Source organism: Miniopterus schreibersii (genome assembly GCF_964146895.1).
Source record: "Miniopterus schreibersii genome assembly, chromosome: 17".
In the NCBI taxonomy this organism is placed as follows: Eukaryota; Metazoa; Chordata; class Mammalia; order Chiroptera; family Miniopteridae; genus Miniopterus; species Miniopterus schreibersii.
In genome coordinates this window covers 37,580,970-37,603,344 of record NC_138117.1, presented here as the reverse complement: position 1 = coordinate 37,603,344, position 22,375 = coordinate 37,580,970, and the positions used below count along the sequence as shown (strand labels likewise).

General features: G+C 46.7%; 1 protein-coding gene across 3 annotated transcripts in view; it reads left to right on the top strand.

Annotated features, from left to right (window-relative positions):
- ADCY8 (adenylate cyclase 8) overlaps window positions 1–22,375 on the top strand; it is a gene marked incomplete at both ends in the record, with an annotated part of 155,309 nt that overhangs the window by 90,176 nt on the left and 42,758 nt on the right. For 2 of the 3 annotated variants that reach the window (XM_081116486.1, XM_081116485.1), the window contains 2 exons: window positions 7,995–8,192; window positions 18,684–18,784. In XM_081116486.1, the coding sequence (XP_080972612.1) occupies window positions 7,995–8,192; window positions 18,684–18,784 (299 nt within the window). The remainder of the gene's footprint in view (window positions 1–7,994; window positions 8,193–18,683; window positions 18,785–22,375) is intronic. The other variant, XM_081116487.1, reaches the window with a different exon arrangement.

The window sequence follows — 22,375 nt, the reverse complement described above, 5'->3', positions numbered from 1 at the left end:
AATCCTGCCTCCATGCTTGGGCTTGCCCATCCCTCTTGCTCTTTACACCCTAACCCTGAGAAGAGGTCAGTGCTGGGGTTTGCACATCTGCTGCACACATTACTGTGGATGTGATATTTTGAAAGCTAAAAATTCAACTGGCAGCTTGCCTCGAGGCACATGGCTTGAAAGTGGCCACATTTCAATGGATGTGCCAAGTTCTGTTTTGACCAATTCTGCAGGAGTTTAACAGCTCTTTTTATTTCTTACTTTTATTTTTATTGTTGACGGTATTACAGATGTCCTCCGTTTCCCCCCTTCCCCCCCTCCACCTGGCCCCGCTCACCCCAGGTGTATAATGACTCTGGCACAATCACATTCTCAAACTGAGATCAGCATCTTTCTGAGGAGCTCAAAGGATACTATCAGAGTAAGGAATCCTGGATTAGCTCACAGGGTCTGTCAAACGAGCCAGACAGGCTTCTCAGGTGGGACAGAATCAGTGTCAGACACCACTTGTCCTGGGTTAACCTGGCTCTGAGGTCTTTAGACCAGAGCTTGGGGACAAAATGTTGAATGCTGGAGATTCCCTCTCTGGGCTCTGAGTCTCATCCTGAGGGCTCTGCCCCATCCCCTGAAATTGTGGTTGGCCTAGAAGTTCAGCCACAATTGGCCCACACCGCCTCCAAAGAGAACCAAAGCCAGGGTTTACGTGTGTCCAAAGGCTGGAGCCACCAGTATGGTGAACAGAAGCAAGAAGAAAGCCTTTGATGTGGGGGAAATGCACTGGGAAGAGAGCTGAGCACACCCAGAACCTAAATCCCAATGGAGAAACTGTCTTAATGATCAGCTTATCGGTGTTAGTCAAAAGGTTAAGAGTGAGGTTGTGGGGTTCAAATGAGTAACAAACTAATAAATGCTTATTGTGGAATCTACCAGAACTAGGGGTACCTCCCTATCATTGTTTTATTCTCTTAATCGCAAACTGATTAAAATTTCAGGGCACAACGTGGCAAAGGCCACTTAAAGATGCCATGCATCCTTTACTCCCTATCAAATGTAACAGCCAGACGATATTTGCAAACTTCCAGTCCTGCGTAAAGGTGGGAAACAATGACTGCAAAAAGCCTGGGCCCAGACTGACACCGAGCGCTCATGACTGGGGCTGGAACCAGGCTGCGGGCAGAGCCGGACTCCCGCAGCGGGCGGGCCGACGCGGCTGGGCGGCGGCCTCGGCCCAGAGCGGGCACTGTGGCCCGTGTTATTGCCCCCGGGGGCAGGAGCGCTGAGCTCACTGTGGAAATCACTCAAACCTCTTCGCATAGTGCTATCCCACAGACCTCCCTCTGTGACACCTTATCAAACACTCTTTCGCTTTGTTCGGAAAGCAGATTATGATGACATAAATATCCAAAAAAGGAGAAGAGAAACTAAGAAGGAGGCCTAACTAAAAAACCACCAGACATGTAATCTGAATGTGATATTTCACTGTCTCAGTACAGAGAGGAAAAGTTGGGCATCTTGACGAGCATAGCTGCCTGTGGAGACTGGTTGGATTCCTTAGCACCTCTGTCCCTGTCAGAAGGAAAAACTGATACGTGGCAGGTTCTGGGAAGCCCCAGGGGGACATTTTCCCCAGGGTTCCCCAATCAGTGTTTACCCAAATGCCACTTAGAGTTCTCTTACCCCAAAAACATTACCTCTCACATCCACGGAAATCTCTACTCCCCACCCTTAGAGTTGAGAAAATATTACTGTGCACCTGGTTGGGACACAGCAGGTATCCTCTCGAGGCCCTGAATGCAAACCCCTGTGGACAGACCACCTCGAAGCTTTCCCAAGAAGTGAGCTTTCTTTAAAAGAACGCGTATGACTCTTTCCAAAAGAGAGTAAGAGCCTTCTCTCCTGGAGTTGGGTTGGGGTTTTAACACACAGGAGCGAGGAAAGTAGCCCTACTGTGTCGTTATTCAGGCACCGTGTCGGTTCCTGGCTGTTTCTTTCCTGTGTTTCCCTGTAACCGTAGGGCAGGAAGTGGGGCAGGAGCTCTAAGGTCAAGTGACTGCCTGTTTCCAGCCCCAAAGCCTGCAGGTGGCAAGTTTGAAATGCAACCACAGAGGCCTTCAAGGTGGGCGCAGGGAAACGCTGCCATGAGGTGCTGGAAGGGGGCCCAGAGCTGGGGGAGGAAGCCACTGGCCCTTCGCTGCTTCTGAGTGCAGACTCCAGCCTGAGACTGGACGAGAAGAGCCTTTGGGAAAGGACAGGCCAATCTAGGTCTTTCCCAAATCAGCAACAAGCTGGTCCTCACTGTCGGAACTTCATCACAACTACCTACATCTAAATTAAATCTCAAGACTGCCATGTGCACATCCCAGAGGAGCTAACAGTCGAAGCCCTGTTACCGAGGACCTCAGCATACACTTCAAGCTGGCTCGTGGGCACGCTCAGGTGGACAGTGGTCCAGGCTTTTGTCCCAGACAAGGCTCTGGGTTAGGGCCATCCTGTCAATGATCTCTGGTGCCCTGGCAGCCAGCTCTGGAGGTAGTAATGAGAGAAAAACTCTCTAGATTCCAGAAACCTGAATAAAACATCACATTGACACACATTTGAAGGCTGCCTTTCAAGGCTCTTGCTTTTGGCTGGAATTATATTCAAACATCATGGTAATGCCTTTATCTCCTGCTGGTCAAAAACAAGGCATTTAATTGAATAGTAGGAAAATAAACTACTTTTATTTAGTTAGTTTAATAAATACAGTTTGGTAAACAGGATCTTTTCAAATGAAGAGCCCCTTTGGGAGAGAACAGGACAAAAGAAAGGGGCTTTTAGCAATAAGAGATTGGAAACTGCCCTAGGAACCTTTCATCCATCCATTCATTCATTCCACACATACTTATTAAGAACCTACCAAATTTGCCAGATGCTGGAGGTTCAGTTACGGATAAAACAAGGTTCCTGACACTCAAATAGATCAGACAGTCAGGGAAGAGACAAACGCACAATTAGGCAAGTATCATACATCACAGCAACTGCTGTGCTAACGACAAGCGCAAGCTCAGGATAGGCTTCCTGGAGGAGGCGACATCTGAATTGATTTTTAAACTGGCAACAGGACATGTAGCCAAATGTTACATGTTCCAGTGCTAGAATATAGTGAACCAAGTAAGCGTTTATAGATTATAAGGGAACAAGTTCTAGGCTGCAATACGGGAAGTTGGACACCATTTGCAGTGGGTCTCATTTTGTGTGTGGGACACCCAGGGCATGGACAAACCAGAAAACATCGTGCCATATGCAGACCATGCCACCCCTGGAGCGATTGGGGGACATCAAAGCCATTAGCCTGAGGAAGAAAACTCTGGGCACTAGAGGGGGCCACATGGAGAAAGATAAATAGGTCTTATTCAGAGCTCAGAAAGAAGCCCACTGGGCAGGAGTTGTGAACAAAAGCAGGGAAGAACTGTATTGCGCTGTTTCCCAAACAGTATTCCATGGAACACGCAGAGGATATTCAAGTAAAGAGGGTTTTGTGGTCATGAAAGTTTGGAAAGCACAGTTTAAAAGTCTCATTTCTACAGAACGTATCAGTTCTTTATTTCAGCGATGTGTACTGTGAGAGTCCAGTGGAAGAATACAGGAACTTTTCCACTCACATACACAGTGGCTACTTAGTGCCAGGCATTGGTGTAGACACTGAGGACAAAGAAATGAACAAAAAAGACAAAGTCTCTTCCCTCAAGGAGAGCGGTGAAGAGACGTGGCAGTAAACACATCATGAATCCACATTGGCTCAACTGATTGGTCCACAGAGCCATTGTGTAAACAAGCATCCCTTCATTCGTGTGTTCCTTGGAAAGCAGTTTGGGGGAAAGAATTAATTAGGAGGCTCTAGTAATGAAACAGAGTAGTGACTTCTCCAGAACTCAGCACCAAAACAGTGTAAGTTGATTTATAATGTCAATAGAAAGTCTTTAGAGGGCATTTTGAAATTGGAATATACGATCCAGAATTGCTAGAGTGTTTTTGACTCAACAAGACTAGATGTTTCTAGAGAGGGCTCCTTGAGCCTGAAGTCTCACTGGGAAGAATTGATTTGCTGACACAAACTGATTAAGGAATCCCAAAGGTTTGGGCCATCCGTGAAGTGATGGGACCTGTAGGAAAAGTAGATTTTCATTGTGTAATTAGATAGAAGACAATTCCCAAAGAAAAGTCTTCTGGTCATAAACCAAATGATAAACCCTCTTAAGAGGGTTCATGACTTTCCCCCGCCCCATTCCGATGAAGTTTATAAAAGGATACCCTACCCAAAACCTCTGATAGTAATTTTCATGAGAACCCCCAAACTCTCAGGCAAGGCCTATGTTCAGAAACTTGGGTTCAGAAGGGACCCTGGTTCTCTTGTGGGCATTAATGTGTCTTGAGCACCTGTGAGTGAAGAAGTAGTTCCTGAAATGCCTGAGGAAGTCATGGATCCCTGTTAGGACCAATCTCGGGGCTGCAAAGTCTTTCTGGGAAGAGACTCATATGAGAGGCCAGCTCAGCTGCAAACTGATATATCCCAATGTTGACCAATCCCAACCATCTGAAAGCACCAGCTAAATTAAATAAATAAATGTACACATTTATTATTATACATAAATATAATATGTACTTCAATTATACAATGAGACATATACCCGCATATATGTATTCAATTATATATATCATGATGTATACAATTCTGTGACTCTCATGGCATTTCCCACTTCCTTCCATTTCATTCATTTGTTTTTCTGATCCTCTGACCAACCACTTTAAGTTGTTTATATGAAAGAACAGTCTCAACCTTTTGGAGGTCAGTTTATGACTGAAATCATATTTGAAAGCTTATGCTAATTTTTAACCAATTTGCTCACATTGGTGTTGTAAATCCTAAAAGAAAAAGCCATAATCTATCAAAAGTAGCTCATTGCAGTATAACTCCAGGTAGGCAAATAAGACATGTTGCACACTCTCCCGGTACTGCTTACAAATGAGTCACTGTGAAGATATCAGCGTGTGTTAGCAGCGCTATTCCGCTGATGGTGAACTCGTAGGCACATTTTAGTGGCCATTACTAATGGAGAAGGAGGGAGATCACCGCTAGTCTCAAGCCAAGGTCACCTCCAAAGCCACTCATGCTTCGCAGTGGTGCATTGAAGGGTAAGTGAAAGCTTATGGTTACCCTTCCTGATTCCAATTTGCTTGACTTCTTGAGTTGAGGTTGGTCTTCCCTTGAGCATACATATACGTCTAGAAAGTATGAGATAGCAGAGGGATTGCCGGTCAAACAGCAGGTATTATTATCTCATGTAATTGAGAAGGCAAATGATCAGAAAAGGGATCACTGAGCATTCAGTGCATAAAATACTAGGAATATAATTGCAAGGAGTAAAAATAATTGCCTGGAAGAGAATTCTCCACCTCAGCATCTTTGACATGTTGGTGCGAGGGCTGTTTCCTAGCTCTGAACTATAACCTGGTGGCAAGGATGAAAGAAAGAAGTCTCCTCTCTCATTTGAAAGAGCCACACAGGCAGACAATAGAATTTCACAAAGGGTAGGGGAACTCTGAAAGGGGGAGATTGTATTGGTCTCTGCCTTATAAAAGTGGTCAATGGCACACGCACCCAGGAAGCAACATTTATTCCTAGTTTCCCAAAGGCCCCCTATAGACCAATGTCAGTCCCTGATGACGTTTCACCTGTGCCCATCAAGGTGAGCAACATGAGGACAAAGTTCATTAAGTGACTTATTCAGCCTATTAAATGCTTTCAATGTCAAGGACCCATCTTTTGTTCTGAGATCACATCATTCCTGATGAAAAAGTAATTAACTTTCTTTTAGGACATGGTGGGCATATGAGAGAGCTGTAGTTGTGATCATCGCTGCTGCTGCAGTTTATATAAATAAATCCCAAAATGTTCTCTGAAATTCCCCTTCTCTGTGAAACTCAAGGATCCAAGAGCAATGGAAGGCAGGAGGGGCTGGTAGAGTGGATCCTCGGCTCAGTTTAGTTCAGAGAAGGAAAACTAGGGAAAGAAAAATTACAGAAAGATGGAAATGCTGAGCTATGAACGTGCGCAGACCTTTAGCTGATTTATCTCCAGCTGTTAGGCCCCAGCTCCAAGAGCTTGCCAGGGTCGCATCTCGGCATCTCTAAGCCAGAATGTGTGCTCAGCCAAGGCGGCATCTTTTCCACCTCCTCTCCAAAATAGAGAGCTAAATTTTGTCATTTTCTAAACTGTTTATAAAGGATTTCCACCCATGAAGCCAATGGGAGATGCACCAAGTGGTGGACAGTCCATCCCCTTTGTCTTCTGAGATGCTGTTCTAATGCATTTAACCCCAGGGACTCAAGCCCTCTGGCCCTGCATGAACCCTGCCGTTCAGTTTTCTGGAACATTGTTTCCTGCTTCCGTCTCTGTGCTCCAGCCCCCTCCTTGCCTTTCATTCTGCCATAACCTCCCCTCTAACAACTCTTCTCTGTGGAAGCCCCCTTGGAACTCAGAGTGAAATTAACTACTCCAGTGCCCTAAGAGCATGTACTTGACTCTCATGTGGGCACAGGCCACTCCTTCCGGGGCTGGAGAAGAGGGTCTCAGTGAATCCTACCAGTGAGGAAGCCCTCTTAGGACATTCTTTAGAGGCCTGCAGTTTAGGTGACATTGACTGTCTCCGTGAAGGTTAAAATGAAGAGTCCAGCAGGACCATAGGAAGAATCCTATGGAATGGGCTGGAAGGCTCCCTGAGCTCAAAGCCCCAGCTGCTGGCTCTGAAGTCAGAGGATCTGACCCGCTGCAGATGAGCTGATGACTCCTCTATCAGAGGCTCATGGGTATAGGAAGGGTCTGGGCAAGAGGGCCTCCAAGGAGCTGTCAGCTCTCTCAGGCTACCGTTCAATGAGCCCATCACTTTATGTCAGCCCAGCCTGTGGTCTGATCATGGCCACACAGAGGGGCTGACGCAGAAAAAGAGATGCGGAGAATGGACCAAGGCTGGGAGTCTTCTCTGTCCAACTCTACAGATGCACCACACCCTCTGCCTCTTTCCAGGGAAGTATCCTGGGGGCAGAGGTGAGCGTCCCTGACCCTATATCCTTCAGCTCCAGTTCCCCCCTTTTTGTCAAAGAAGTTGTCTTAACGTTGCAGCTGGAAGAGAGCATTGCATTTGGCTACACCCGCCAGATGGCCTCGTCGCCTGCACTGAATTACCTAGCGGCGGGGCCTCCCTGCCACGCCTGGTGTGTCTTCATAAGCTAATGCCGTTTCTGCATCATGTAGCCATAGCCAGGAACCAGCCACAGTGGCCATGCCTTTCACACTCCTGCTGTTTAACTCTGTGAGCCAGAGAGGCTGCAACTGCTTGCATTTTTTGCCTAAGTGAAATTAAACACATATATCTATATGAAATATAGATATATAATGACCTATGGGGGAAAAACATTTGTGAAGTGTAAAAGTCCAGCAATCATTATCAAGTTCAAGGAACAGATCTTGGCACATTTGGCTGTCTGTCCATGAGGATTGCTTTAAAAAATGCAAGCCACGGGCCCCCAAGTCTCTCTGCCACCGTTAAAGGAAAGACCACATGAAAATGGAATCTACTTGGTCGGAGATGATCATTTCTGTGGGCTTTTCAGATATATTTTACTTTCTGTTATATTGGTTCTCTTTCTCTCACACCAGAGATGTGCCTGGTTAGAGAAACGGTCTTGATTAACATTTCCAAGCCAACAGCTCTCCCAAATACCTGAGCCAAAGAAATTCAGTGTACCTACACAAAGAAGGGGGCCGTGTCCCTCCTGCTGTACTAACTTACCAGGTTGTGTTTCTCTAAACCAGATGCTAACTTACCCACTTCTGTAGGTTTCACTGAATACAAATGCATGGGATGCTATTACTGTTTGCAGTGCCACCTGATTTGAAAACATTGCATTTCTTTTTAATCCAAAGGGGACTAGCAGGTTTATTGTGTTTGCATGTGCTTTCCCCCTAGACTCTGGCTGCCCTAACAAGAAATTCAATAAATCTACTTCCAAACCATCTCGCACAAGCTTTGCATGTCCAGTCGGGGCCTGAGGAAATTAACAAGCGAATAGAACATACCATCGACTTGCGGAGTGGCGATAAATTGAGAAGAGAGCATATCAAGCCATTCTCACTGATGTTTAAAGACTCCAGCCTGGAGCACAAGGTAGCTGGGTCTCCGTAGCGGCTCTTTTTCTGAAGTAAATTGTCTTAAATGTTCGTGGGATGCCGTTTCGGTTGGCGTGGCGTGGTTTGTCTGTCTGGTTTGCTTTTGTCTGTCTGGTCTTTTCTTTTTCTGTTTGAAAATCATGAGTAGACTGAAGGCCATGAAAGGAGATGCCGTTTAGATAAAGAGAGCCTCAGCCTTGCTCTTGAAGGAAAGATAAAGGAGAAAACAAGGAGCCCTTCGCCCCGTGAGCCTCACAGGAGAACCTTCCACTTTGACATTGTTAACCCAATGACATTAGCGCTCACTTGCCTTTGCTTTTAGGTTAATTCTCATCAGTTGCAACCCTTGTAACACTTTCTTAGATTGTAGGGGACACGTATTCTCCCATTTTCCCAGCTGTCTGCTGGCCCCCTGATGTAGACATAATAGAAAGAGGATGGGTTGTGAATTCAGAGTTGGGTTTGAATGCCACCTCTGCTACTTGTTCGCTGTGTGACCTTTGAAAAGTGGAGCAGCCTCTCTGAACATGAGCTGTACAAAGAGGATAATCAAGTGCCTCCCTCACAGGCTATTATGAGAGGTTCCAAGCAATGCCTTGATTAGGTTAAGTGCCCCCAAATGGTAGCCATCACCATATGGATGATGACTTCTTCCAATGCTCCTTTCTCTCCCCAGCTCTAAACTTTAAAGTGCTGTGGGGAGATGGGTGTTGTGCCTGCTTAACTGGGCTGTTCCTTTGCACTGATGGAAGGTGACAGACCTTCCTTGACTGAGCACAGGAGGTGCTTGGTATCTGTAGGAGCCACCAGCAAGAACAGCAGGGAATTAGCAAGCAAATTTCAGGAGTTTGATCTGAGACTGCAAAGCTCCAGTGAGCAACCTTTTGTGAGTTTGCCCGGCTTCCCGGGAGATTGTGCATTCCTCAGTGTGGGGGATTCACGCTCTGTGCCCATGAGCCATTCCCAGGGAGTGTCTGATAACTACCGAAAAGGTGCAAACTCCAAAATTAATATTTTCACCTGCAGTTCACAATTTAAAATGTATTGTGTCTATGTAGAAACAAAACAAGAGGAGCAGAAACATTTTGTTTCACTCAACCTCCCCTCCTACCCCTCCACCAAATGGCAGGTGGACTTTTCTGATTCGTAATATAATTGGGGGCTTAAGGTCTAAATTAAATGCATTTTCTTTCCTGGTTGCTACATTGAAGGAGCTAGGAAGAGCAGAGTCGTCTTGCAAAGAATCTTCTCAATTAGTCCGTGTAAATGTCGGTGTCCAGAGCTGCACAAAACCCTTTTACTCCTCCTTGTTAAAGATGTACTTGATTCGCTAATGACCTGACCTCTGCAAACAGAATTTCTAATGCTTTTTTTATTTTAAAAAAAAAATCTCATCTGCAGGTACCTGGTGTTGGAGCAGGAATGGACCTGGGGAAGCACAGGGTGTTTAAGGTTGATTTCTGTGACCAGGGGAGGTTCTTCTAGGAGAAGCAAAGGGCAGAATTTCCCCACCACAGTCCAGCCTTGTGCCGTTGAGCATGTGCTCTGCATCGCAGGGGGTCCCCCGGGGTGAGGGCAATGAGGCACATCACAAAATGTTCATTCCCCCCATGTCACAGAGACATCCCTCGTTGACTCCTGCCCAGGAACCCTCTCTGGGGGCTGCATTACTGTGGGGCTGGGGGCATATAATAAGTAACAGTCACTGGGTGGTTACCAAATGCCATATACTAGTCTAAGCTGCTTGCACAAATAGACTAACAATGAAGAGTGTGGAGTAGCTGTTACCATGAGCTCCATTTCCTACCTGATGAAATGGAGAGACAGAGAAATGACCAAGCCACCTGCCCAAACTTGAAACGTCAGGAGAGGGGCTGTGATCTGAGCCCATGGTGACCCCAAAGCCAGAGTCTTGTCTATTCACCATGCTGCCTCTCCCTCGAGCCCCAGGATTTGCCCTCTCAGGCCCTTGTATAAGAAGACAGTCCTGTGTCACCTTCAACCTCTCCTCTTTGAACTTGGGATGGGTTCGAGGCACGGAGCAGGGGTTGGAGGGAGAGATGGAATAGGAAAGGGTCCTCGGGCCCTTCCAGTCCACAGGATTCCAGGACTGGAGACGAGTCCAACGTGCACGTGCTCTGTGCTGGTGTTTACGGATATGTTATTGCATCTTCAGAAAAACATTACTATCTTGCTTGCAAAAGAGAAAACGAGCCTCTTAGAAGTCAAGTAGAGGTCACAGATCTCAAAATCGGCTGCCATGTTTCATTGACTCTAAGCTACCATCCACTCTGAGCTGTCCCATTTACTATTCAGCCCTAAGAAAGAAAAAGCACCCAGAATAGGGAGTTTAAGAGGACACCCCCCCCGACCCCCCATAAACTAGGCTTACACCTCCACGTTAAGGAAGAACAGAAAAAACTACTCAGCAAACAATGAGAGTGAGGAAACCACATTCCTATTCCCCGGTATTGGTTCGATAAAAAAAAGAGAGCTCTCCAAGAAGTGAAACTCCTAAAGGCAATCCGCATAGATTTGCTGCCTGAGTTCACACTCTGAATGTGCTCTAAAAAAATGCTCTAAAAAAATCCTCAGGCTCAGAATTTATATTTAAAGCAGCCCCTGGTTGACAGCGCCCCCTGGTGACCAGCAGAAGCAGTCGCAGAGCTCCCTGGAGAACTCAGGTTTAAGGCTCCATTGACAGTAAGAGGCAATCTGACTTCAAAGACGCTGAAATGTGTGTGTGTGGGGGGGGGGGGGATTAAGCACCTTAGAACAGTGTTTGTGACACCAAAATCTTCAACTGCCTTGCCCTGCTTTTGGGGAGCAAGTTTGCACCATAAGAGCATGTTTTCTGAAAGGAAAAGTGGAAGTGGGAATAATGACCTGCCCCGGAGAAATTTTGTGGGGAAGGAAAGGCTTTCTTCTGTTTCAACCATAGGAGGACATATAACTAAGGGAGCCCGAGCCCTCTCCGCCTCTGTTCGCGAGCTGTCGCTCAGGCCTTTCCTGATCACATGTGCTTATGGCAGCTGGCACCCTACGGCAGCACCTGCAGCAGGCCTCTGTGGGCCTCCGGCTGCTGAATGATGGAGACTCGGGTGGGGAGGAGATTCGGGGAGGCTGCCCCGCCCCTGCAGCTGGGCTCAGGGTGTGTTTTGGGGAACCCTAAGAACCAAAAGACAGGTTAGTTTTGATCTGACTCTTAGCAGTGGTTTCAGGAGAGAGTATAAAGTCCCACGTGCTCCCTGCCATGTCATTTCAAAGTCACACACACACACATGCACACACATACACACATATACACGTGCACACACATACACACATATACACACACACACAGACACACCTACACACAGACATGCTTCAGAAAGTGTGCTCACGACTCAGGTGGCTTAGCCAAGCCTGGGCACCACACTTTCCCACCTCTGTCCCCCGGCTCCCACGTCTGTGAAGTGGGAGAGCTGGGCCGCCCCTCGTCTCTTTCAGCAGTTGATGCTTTGAGCCTGTGAATTCCCTATGACCATGGCGACCACTTGTCCTGGTTTGCCTGAAACGGTCCTGGTTTACATCTATTTTCTCAATGTAACTATTAGTAGTACCTCCTTTCATGCTCAAAAATCACCCGTGTGGCTGACAAGCCATGTGATCCAGGTCTTGGGCTTCCACCAGGCTAGAATTTGTGGTTCTCAACATGTTCACGTCCCAGCTACCACGTGAGAACTTTCTGGGTGGACCCCTGGATGGGGGAGAGGGCCTAACCCAGTCGTAGAAGGCTCCCCCCAGGTCCCCCCAGACTTCACAGAAGGACCCTCTGCCCTCCTTCAATCTCAGGCTGAATATTCCCTAAGGGAGCTTGCAGATCTCAGGGCAAACAAAAATTAGAACTAGGGTAAAGGGATGTAGGAAACAAGACACGTTTGTCAAATATTGCCCATCATATTGGATTTTTCTTTTATTATATATGACTTTTTCTTATTAAGAAAAGGAGGCATTTTCACTAATGAAAGCTTATACCCAATACCTAAGGTAAAAGAGGGAAATTACATTTATTGTGATCCCACAACCCAGGAAAATGCCCCGCTGTTAACATCCTGGCACCTGGCACTCTAGTCTTTCCTGAGTGTGGTTCTATATGCATGTCTTTGCAACTCGTTCTGTTAAATGGGACCATTTTATACATGACACTTTGTACCTTAGTGTTAAGCATTCTTTGCTGGAACTTTTCCCCACATTATTAAGTTAAAAAGAAATTACTTTGCAACTGATACTAATCCATTGCATGTTTTAACCATTTTTTGCTTTTCCCCTCCATTTTTTACTATTATTATTTATAAACTACATGGTGATGGCCATTGTCATGTTGAAATCATACAACCATTCTTGATTGTTTTCTTAGAATAAAGTCCTAAAAGTGGGAGTAAAAAAATGCACACTTTTCAATACTTGATGTGCAGTCTGAAATTGCCCTAAAAAATGTGCCTATACTTTTTAAACACCCCCAACTTGAGCAGAGACAAGCAGTAGTTTCCTGTCATTTTTTTCTATCAGCAGCTACATGAAAACAGGGATTTGTCACTCAAACGAACCATTAGAAAATCTTTTCGTTGAGTTCAACTGGTTCTTATCTCTGTTCAGAATTTCTCTCCGTTTTCTCTGTGCTTTATAAAGAAACTCAAAACTAAGTGGAGGCTTAACAGGTTTCAGGAAAAAATGCATCACAAACTTTGAAGCGTTTTTTCTTCTTCGCAGCAACTCCTGTTGCAGTTACAATGAGTGGAACAGGGTAATTAAGAAAGAATTTGGCAAATGAGTGAATGAAGATGGATTCATCCCATCTTCTGTTAGATGGATTCGTTCCATCTGATGGATTAAGATATTGGACTCTGGGATTAGGTAATGAGAAAAATGCATTTTTTCTTCCTGGGGACATTCATAACTTGTTGCAATGTTCCACTTCTTGCTTAGATGTAGGGCAGTAGACACATGGAGAATGAACCAAATGGTCTGGATGTTCTCTTTCATTTTCTAAATCAGACACTATCTGACCATTTTCATGACCCTCTTTTTAAAGGAATTATTCTGTTGCAAGCCTGGGCTTCTGTTGCACTTTGACTGCTCCAGTAAGGCCACCTCCATCAGATAGGAAAGGCAGATTTCAAGAGACTTAGGGGGAAAAGTCATTCTTTATTCAAACAGTGTGTTTGTCACGCCCCTTTATTTATTTATTTACTCCTCACCTGAGGATATTTTTTCCATTGTTTTTCAGAGAGAGTGGAAGAGAGAGAGAGAAAGAGAAATATCAATGCGAGAGAGACACATCGATCGGTTGCCTCCCGCACCTGCCCCGACCAGGGCCAGGGATCGAGCCTGCAACTGAGGTACATGCCCTTGGCTGGAATCGAACCCGGGTCCCTTCAGTCCGTGGGTCGACACTCTAACCACTGAGCCAAACCAGCTAGGGCGACTCCTTTATATTTTTTATATTTTTTTGAAAAGTTACAGCTACTTCCACTTCCCTCTAGGTACACAAATGACATCAAGGGCCATTCTCCTTGTGTCTTTTTATCAGACCAATTAGCTAGCTCCAGTCCCACAAAGCCAGCATTTTCGGAGTCAGAAGTACCAATTTCACCTAGAGTGGCGTAGAATGATAGAATTATGAAGGTCTCAGCCCAAAGGTCCTTGGCTCAGTCCTTGAAGCAGTCTTAATGCTTCATGTGTAGACACCATCACCATCTACAACAGGAGTTTCAGGGCAAGGAACCAGGGAAGAGTTCTCACTCCCATGGCCTCCCCGTGGCTTGAGGAGTTGGACTGGTCAAGAAAGGACAAGTTCCTCCTTCCAGGGACTGGAGATTTCGGGGAGGGTGAGCTGAAGAATGGTGGTTAGAAGCTTTATAAAATTCTACTTGGAATTCTCATATGTCAATCAATCACCCCCTCACCCCCACCCACCCCCCTCACACACACACTCTACACCCCACCCCCAGGAAGAGCTAGCACTAGGAAACGCAGTGCCATTAAGAGTCTTCTTTCATCCCTTCCAGCCTCACACTTCTGAAGTTCTCCATCTTACATACATGTTGGCGTGTTTCTTTGTGAGTCCACTAAACAAGAGGAAATCCACATTGGTACAAAAGTCAGGTTACTTGGAAAAAACTATGCCAGTGAGAGATTTCCTCCGACACACCTGTCACTCATACAACCGCTCCTGATAATGGCTCTGGCTAGACACACGACGCCAAGCTAGTCAAGACAGTCTATTTCAAAATATGAAATTACTGCAAATTAGTCCCTTGTACTTTCATTGCAATTACACCTTTTACCCAAATGGTCTAATTTAAGAAGGCTCTAGCCATTGCCACGCTCCATAATGTGCGAATTCGCAGTAGAATGAGGTTAAATTTCTTCACTCACTCATGAAAAATGAGCAGATTGTCCCGGCTGAGATTCTTCTTTAATTTAACAAACATATTAATTTGTGCTAATGAAAGATATGGTAGGAAATTATATTTATGCAAACTAGATTTATCCAAAGACGAAATGGGTTCTCAAGTGAGTGGCTGATTTCCCCCATCATTGGAAATATGCAAGCAGGAGTTAATGACTCATTTCTGAGAGATTTTACTGAGTGAAATCAGAATTAAGAAGATTAGGCCAAGGTGACAAATACAATCCACTCCACCTATAAAATTCTGTGATCTCACATGCACACTGCGACAAAAGCATGGCTGTAGTTTGGACCATTAACTAGATAAATGCTTGGGTTAAAAGCATCCTTACATCTTGCAGAGATGTAAGAATTTAGTCAGTGCCCTTTATCTCATAGTAAAAGGGAAAAACCTAGACTTGTAGGGTGATTTTCCTCCCTCACACTTAGGGAGATTTCCCAGGCCTGTCATAGACACAAAAACATAGAAGACTGGAAGCTCAGCCCATCTCCTCTGCAGGCTGGCTTCCCTGTCCATCCCTCCCTGGATGAAGAACCCAGAATGGGCTTTTTCTGGTGTCACCAAACCTGTGTTCCGGGCTTCCCTGTGACAGATCTGGGAACCCATAGATCCTCAAGGCTCTGATCTCATTTCCAAAGATGCTTTTGAAGAGAATTGGGGCCAAGATCCCCAGACTAACAAAGTGGAACACAGGCTTAGCCTGTCTCACATCCTTGGAAGGGAACCCCATCCTCAACCTGATCAAATCAAGTAAGAAACTTTCATTTCTTTGTATCATAAACCACATCATTCCCCAGCCCCAGGTCACTCAGCTGGTGGAGCATCATCCTGTGCACCAGGAGGTCGCTGGCTTGATTCCCGGCCGGGGCACATGCCTGAGCTGTGGGCTCAGTCCCCAGTAGGAGGAGTGCAGGAAGCAGCTGATTGATGTTTCTATTTCTTTCTCTCCCTCTCTCTCTTCCTCTCTTCCTCTCTCTGAAATCAATAAAAACCTATTTTAAAAATAAATAAATAAACACCTCATCACTGAAATATACCAAGACACACTCCCGTGTGCCCAATGAAGGAAGTGACCTTACCTTGAAAATAGCAAGGTGGTGGCCAATGAGACCTTATGCAGGGGGCCAAACTCTCTGGATTCCTTACACACAATCTGTAAAGTCCTAGTTGAGTTCTCAGTTGTACTAATCCTCACTTTCGTTACCTGCAAAATGGAGATATGATAAATAGGAGCTCCCTCCAGGTGCTGACATAATTAAATGAGATCATCTAGGTAAAGCGCGTAGCATGGTGCCTACCTTGCAGTAGGTGCGTAATGCATGAATTTAACAATAAGACAGAGGTTAAATTCCCAAATTATTAATTATTGTCACTCAAAGTTGTTACATTAGATTTTGGCCATTTCCTGAATCAACCAAACCCTACAGATTGAAAAATAATAATAATCTATGCTCTCAAAGGAAGCCCTTGTAATGGATTCCAAGTGCCGTGCCCTTTTAATTGGTGTGAAGCCCACTTACAGTTGGTGCAGGTACTGTCTCCAGGTGGTGGCTCCCAGTGAGACACTGACAGCAGACGATCTGGAGGCAAAGTAAGTCTTCCCACTTTGTCTCCACCCAGCTGGCCATCGGAAGAAAATGAGAAACGTTTTAAAAAGCATCAGTAAGAAACATTCAGGAAAGAAGTCAGAGGCTCAGGCGTGGCATCTATAGGAAAGGACTTTTTCACAGTGAGAATGGGCCAATAATGGAAGGAACGGTCTACAAAGGAGTGAGCTCCCGGGCACTGGGAGTGTTCAAGCTGAGGATGTCCTGCCCCAGCTCAGAGAAAAGAAACCCACCTCCTCCAACAAAGCAAAGAAGGTCCCTTGGAGATAATTAGCAGGTGTTTAGTCTCCCTGAGGGGTGTTATGGGAAGGATTCCTGAGATCCGAGGTCCATTACAACTCCCTGATGCTGTGACGATGACAGTGATGAGTTAGTGATGATGACAGTGATGGTGACGATGAAGAAAAAGAGGAAGAAAAGGGTCAAGTACACGAAAAATTATTATCATTGTTTTAAAATATCATCATCAAATCTACATAGCCAAGCCAGTTTGAAATTAACCGGTTGGCCCACAAAGAATAATTCGATCTTGCGCAATTGGTGGTTAAGAGGCATTCAGAACTTCCTCGAGTTAACTGTGCCCTGGCTCACTCATTTATTCTCAGGCTGGCGTGTGGGGGTCTGTGACTGTGCCCTTTGCACAGGTGGCACCCTATGTAATTGTAGTAACGTGGATTTCCTCTGGTGTTATCCGAGTGAGGGTGGCTGATAGTGATTCTCTGGAGCATGTTCCTGTTTCCCTCCAGGTTCCGGGCAGGCTGTCAGAAGGTGGAGAGGGGCCTCAGTGCGGGAGGGGAGGAAAAGCTTTGCCCCAGCGCAGCGGCGAGTGTGCCCACTGAGAGCACTGTGCCTCTCCAGGGGCCCACCAGCCGCAGACCCCTGCCCTTCCCCGAATCTTAGCCATGACAGTGAGCAGTGAGTTCAGTCTAAAACCCAGACCACACCAAGAAGTAGGCAAGAGAACAAAACTTTTGGAACTGTTGACTGTGAGCACCATACCAACAGGAGGTGGACTCATTTTCCTCTCTCATTGACCTGACCATGGCCTTCTCTTGGCCTTGGGGACAGAAAGCCTAAGGCGAGGTGAGAGCTGTATTTACTGCAATCCTTCATAAAGTAACCTGTGGGATTCAAATCAAGGATTACAAAGTTATAAAGCCAGGCTTAGCTTTCTGTCTGCTCACTCTGCTCCACACTCACCCCCACCCCCAGCTAAAAATGATCTGTATGCTGTGTGATCTAAGGCAAGTTACTGGACCTCTCTGGCATGAAGGTGAAAGGTTTCGGTTAATTTTAAGGTCTTTTTCAGTTTTAAAAACCCTTTGTTCCTTCTGAATGAATTGGATTATTCCTCAGTTTAATGACTCCAAGATGATTCGGGAAACCAGGCAGGACTGAGGCAAGTACACATTTAGCACTGACCTTCCAGAAGCTGTTAAGGCTGGTAATGAGATTACTGAGCACTCGGGATAATCAAAACCAAGTTAGCGCCACTCCCCAGGGCTGCCTCCCGCAGACCGCAGAGGGCATCAAGCTTATTGGTCCATCGGTCTTGATTTCTCTTGTGTGAGATGAAAGGGCTGCCCTTTTTCAATTTAAATGTAAGTTAATTTAAAAATTTAGGAACTGATCCTCAACTCAATAAAAAAATTAAAAAATTTTAAAAAAGACAAGAAAATTATAAGCCAAAATGTTAACAAGTGCTATTTCTGGGGTATTGAAATTATAAGTCCTTTTTTGTACATATGCTTATCTATATTTTCCAACAATATAATTACTTTTCAATCAGGAAAAATGTTATTTTTATAAACAAACCAATAAACTATCAAAGCTACTATTGAAAAAATTAAAAAATAATAATTTGCAAAGGATTAAAAAAAAAAAGATGAAAGAAAGGCTGCCCTTGCTGGAGATCTCAGGCCGTGTTCTATTCTGAGAGTCTGTGAGTTTATTTCTCAGTAGTTTTATGAAAAACGAGGCACAGAGACTCTGGACAACATTTCCCTGTGTCCCCAACCAAACGAGAAATCTAGCAAGATCCTTCAATGACTTAAGTTTACTCATGAAGCACGTCGACGTGGATTTGAGTTGCTACATATATGGGTGTGCGGCCTCCTATTTTGTTAAAATGACGTTGGTTGGGTGGGAGAAGACAGGGATAAGCTCCGGCAAGTCCCTCTCCCAGCCCCCTGGCTGTGCGGGGATTTTATTTACTCCCGGGCTCTCGCCCAAAGGCTGGTGGGAGGGATGGAGACAATGCTCTGTGAAGGGTCTCTTGAGATATGGATTCCTCTTAATTTAAAAAAAATAATCTTTATTTGCCTTGTCTCTTCTTGCTGTTTCCCCCAACTCCAAACGCTAGCGAAACTGAGCTCTTGCGCACACCCAGCCGGGCTGGAAGTAACCCCCCTCTGTCTCTGATTCCAGTATTCTCAGATGAGGGACGAAGTGTTCAAGTCCAACCTGGTCTGCGCCTTTATCGTCCTCCTGTCCATCGCGGCCATACAAAGCCTGCTTCCTTCTTCAAGGTAAGCATGCAAGGTCGGAGTGGCCGGTGAGGCCCTCCCCTGGGGCCAGCTGGCCTTGGCCGGGGGTCAGAGTTTATAATAACGGGGTCCAGGACCCATACCAAAAGGTGCGCCAGTGCCAGGGCCTGCTCTGGCGGTCGCGCTCTGCCTAATAACCGCATCATTCTGCCGCGGCGAGGGTCCTTTCCCCAGGCTTAACAAACACAAGAACCAAAATCAAAATAGGCCTCCCTCGCATGAGACATCGCCACGAACGCGGGAAGTGAGTACAGTGGCCTCGGCCACCATTTACTGTTCTTTTGGTAATTACCTCTTTGTTGTTTGCAGATGCAGCACCCTAGCTTCCAGGGTCAGTAAAGTGCCAGGAGAGAATGGGTCTCCTGGCTCCCCAAGAGCCATGGGGGGACTGGGGTCATTGGAAAGGGGGTGGTCTCAGTGCAGTGAGCTGTAAGTGTTGGTAGGATCTGGCCAGATTCATTCAGACTTCCTGGGATCCCCTCTACAATCTTGCCAGTGGGGAACATGGCATCCCCAGCTGGCCTGGGCAGGTGCTCTTTCTAGGTGGAAGGACCAGGGAAAGGGAGCAGCCTGGATGCCCGATTCCTAGTTTCAGGGGGAACAGACCTGGACCCTCACCCAGCAGCTAGCCAGATGGAGTCTCTGATTCTGGGGTGTAAGCCGAAGCTGGTAAATGAAATACCAGCCAGCGCCCCAACCTCACTTGCTCAGTGGAGAGAAACACCTGACAATGAGGAAAGTTCAAAGCTGAGCTCTGACCGCAGTCCACACGTTGTGGGAATCGGCGGCCCATTCGCCCCAAACAGCACAACTTCCTTTATCTTGGGCTCGTTTCCTCTCCAGCTCATTTTGCTTCTGATTGATTCTTTGAGACTAAACAGATGGTAGGTGCCCTTCACTCGAATGTCTTCTGTCATGGACTTTTTAGCAGATGAGGCTGTCTGCTCATAGACCACAGCTAATTCCCAGCCCTGACAAAAAATTAATGGACCCTGGCAAACAAAGACGGTGCTTGCTGGGCTCTTTCCTTTAATTTCCACATGCGCACACAGGTTCCTCTCCCAGAGGGTAAACCGAGGAAAGACCAGAAGATACCTTTTGTGATTATGACACTGTATCTAAGCCTGTACCCATGGTGATGATGGTGACCAGAGAGACAGAGACAGGGAGGGAGGGAGCAGGGGAAAGGAGGGAGAGAGAAGGGAAGCAAGCCAGAGAGGGATTATTGAAAAGGAAGACATGAAGGAAAGGGAGGGAGGGAGGGAGGGAGGGAGGGAGGGAGGGAGGGAGGGAGGGAGGGAGGGAGGGAGGGAGGAGGAGGGGGGGGGAGGGAGGGAGGGAGGGAGGGAGGGAGGAAGGAAGGAAGGAAGGAAGGAAGGAAGGAAGGAAGGAAGGAAGGAAGGAAGGAAGGGAGGGGCGGGCACTGGTTCTTATTTTCTGTGCATCTTACTAGCTATATGTATGTACTTGGCTTCTCTGGAGCCTCAGTTTTCTCATCTATAAAACAGGAATAGCAGTGCCAGCCTCCCAGGGTTGCTGTCAGAATTCAATGAGCCATACCCGTTTACCCATTTTGATCAATTCTGGTGCCATTCCCCTTTCTGAGCCACCGTCTTTTCATCTGTTCAAGAGGCTAAGAATACCTCCCTCTCACGGTTGCTAATAGGATCAGGGGCAGCCTTGGCCTCGTAGGCTCTGTGCAGATCTAAATGGTGGAACAAATGTCACGGATCAGTATGATCTGAGCCTCTGTTTCCTATTGCGCCACAAGCGGCCCTGGGATCCGCTCATCCCCACTGAGGCCTGCCTCCCCTGCGAACAGCGGGTCACGATGCCAACCCAGGCGCTGTTTCAAGACGGACTGCAGGGAGTAACTAGAGCATGGTGTCTGGAAGGGGTTTGGGTAGCGCTGTTTGCACATCCCTTGTCATGCTTTTTCAGACTCAATTTCAGAAATGAAAGGTTTCCTTGCCTCTTATGTACCATGCAAACGCAAATTCAGAGCCCCTGGACGCCTGGGGAGCTCTATAATTAGATAAAATTACAGCCTGACGTTAGGGTGTTTGTGTGTGCAGACACACGGGGATGCTGAGGAGCAACGGCGCAGGCTGCCAGGGGAGCTTTGTAGGCAGTGCCGGTGCCTCTCTTAAAAAGCCTGTCTTGTGATTAATCCCGTTCCCATAGATCCAGAAAACGCCTTTGGTCTCCCGAATGTCAGCATGAATAGAGAAAGACAGTAACATTCCTTTGAGTTCTTACTATGTGCTAAGCATTTTCCTGCTTGGTTACTTTAAAGTCTGAACCTCCTTTAAGAAGTGAGCTTAAAAATCCCAGTTTTGCATGTGAAAAATGATACTCAGAAAAGTGAGTTACCTTGCCCAAGGCTTTGCTCTTGCCGCGGGACCTTATGCCTGCCTTTCACCTCCTGTCTTAGTCGGCTCAGGCTGCTACTTAAAAAATACCATAGACTGGGTAGCTTATAAACACTAGAAATTCCTTTCTCAAAGTTCTGGAGGCTGGAAGCCCAAGATCAAGGTGCTGGCAGGTTCTGTGTCTGGTGAGGTCTCTGCCTGGATCGTGTGCACCTATCTGCATCTCCCTCACATGGCAGAAGGGACAAAAGCTCTCTAGGGTCTCCTATAAGGGCACTAAGCCCACTCTTGAGGGCGCCACCCTCATGACCCAATCGCCTCCCAAAGCCTCAGCTCTAAACACCATCACACTGGCCTATGATTCAACATACAGATTTGGGGGTACACAAACATTCAGCCCATAGCACCTCCCTTTCCTTTTTTCAGCAAACCCAAAGGAATTGCTGATCACTTAAAACTCTGTTAAGGACTCACTCGGGTGGTTCTGTACAGACAGGCCCCCACATAGCCCTCCATGCACCCTGACACCCCACCTAAAGTATACACAAAAGCACAATAGCATCCATCTTATGAAGTCACAAGACAATGCTTGTTTCGCTTTGGTCAAAGCCGGAACACAGAGTGTGGTTACAGTCAGGAGAGCAGATGGTGTTTGCTCTCGATGTCTTGGATCTCTGCCTGCTCCCCACTCTTCCCACCAACTCCAGGGTGGGGTCTCACTGCTCTGATGTGGGAAAGATCAATACAAGTCCCCCCCATGCTAAAGAATGAGGGAGATGGGTCTTGGGGACACATAAGCGTCCTTGCTCAGGAAGAGATGTCCAGGCTTCTTTCCACAGGGAAGGTCAAGGCTGTAGCTTCCCAACCACTCCAGTGGGCCTAGGAGGAGGAGAGGACATGCATCTGAACTTCACATACACTGACTTTAACGGTGACCATGTCCTTCCTGGAGACCTAGGAGGCAGCAGAGGCTCAGACAGAGGGGCTGGGAGGATGGGTGGGAATTCTCTTCCCCTGGGGGGCTGGCGAGGGGAGGAACACCTTCTCTCCCCACTAGAAGCTAAGTCCGTGCATATTCATTGGGCACTTGCCATGTTCTCAGCCCTGTGCCAGGTGTCATGGAAGAACCCAGAGAGAAGCTGCACCTTGGAGGCCCAGCAGGCCTCCCCGGGGGAGGGGAGCACCGCGTCCTGTGAGAAAG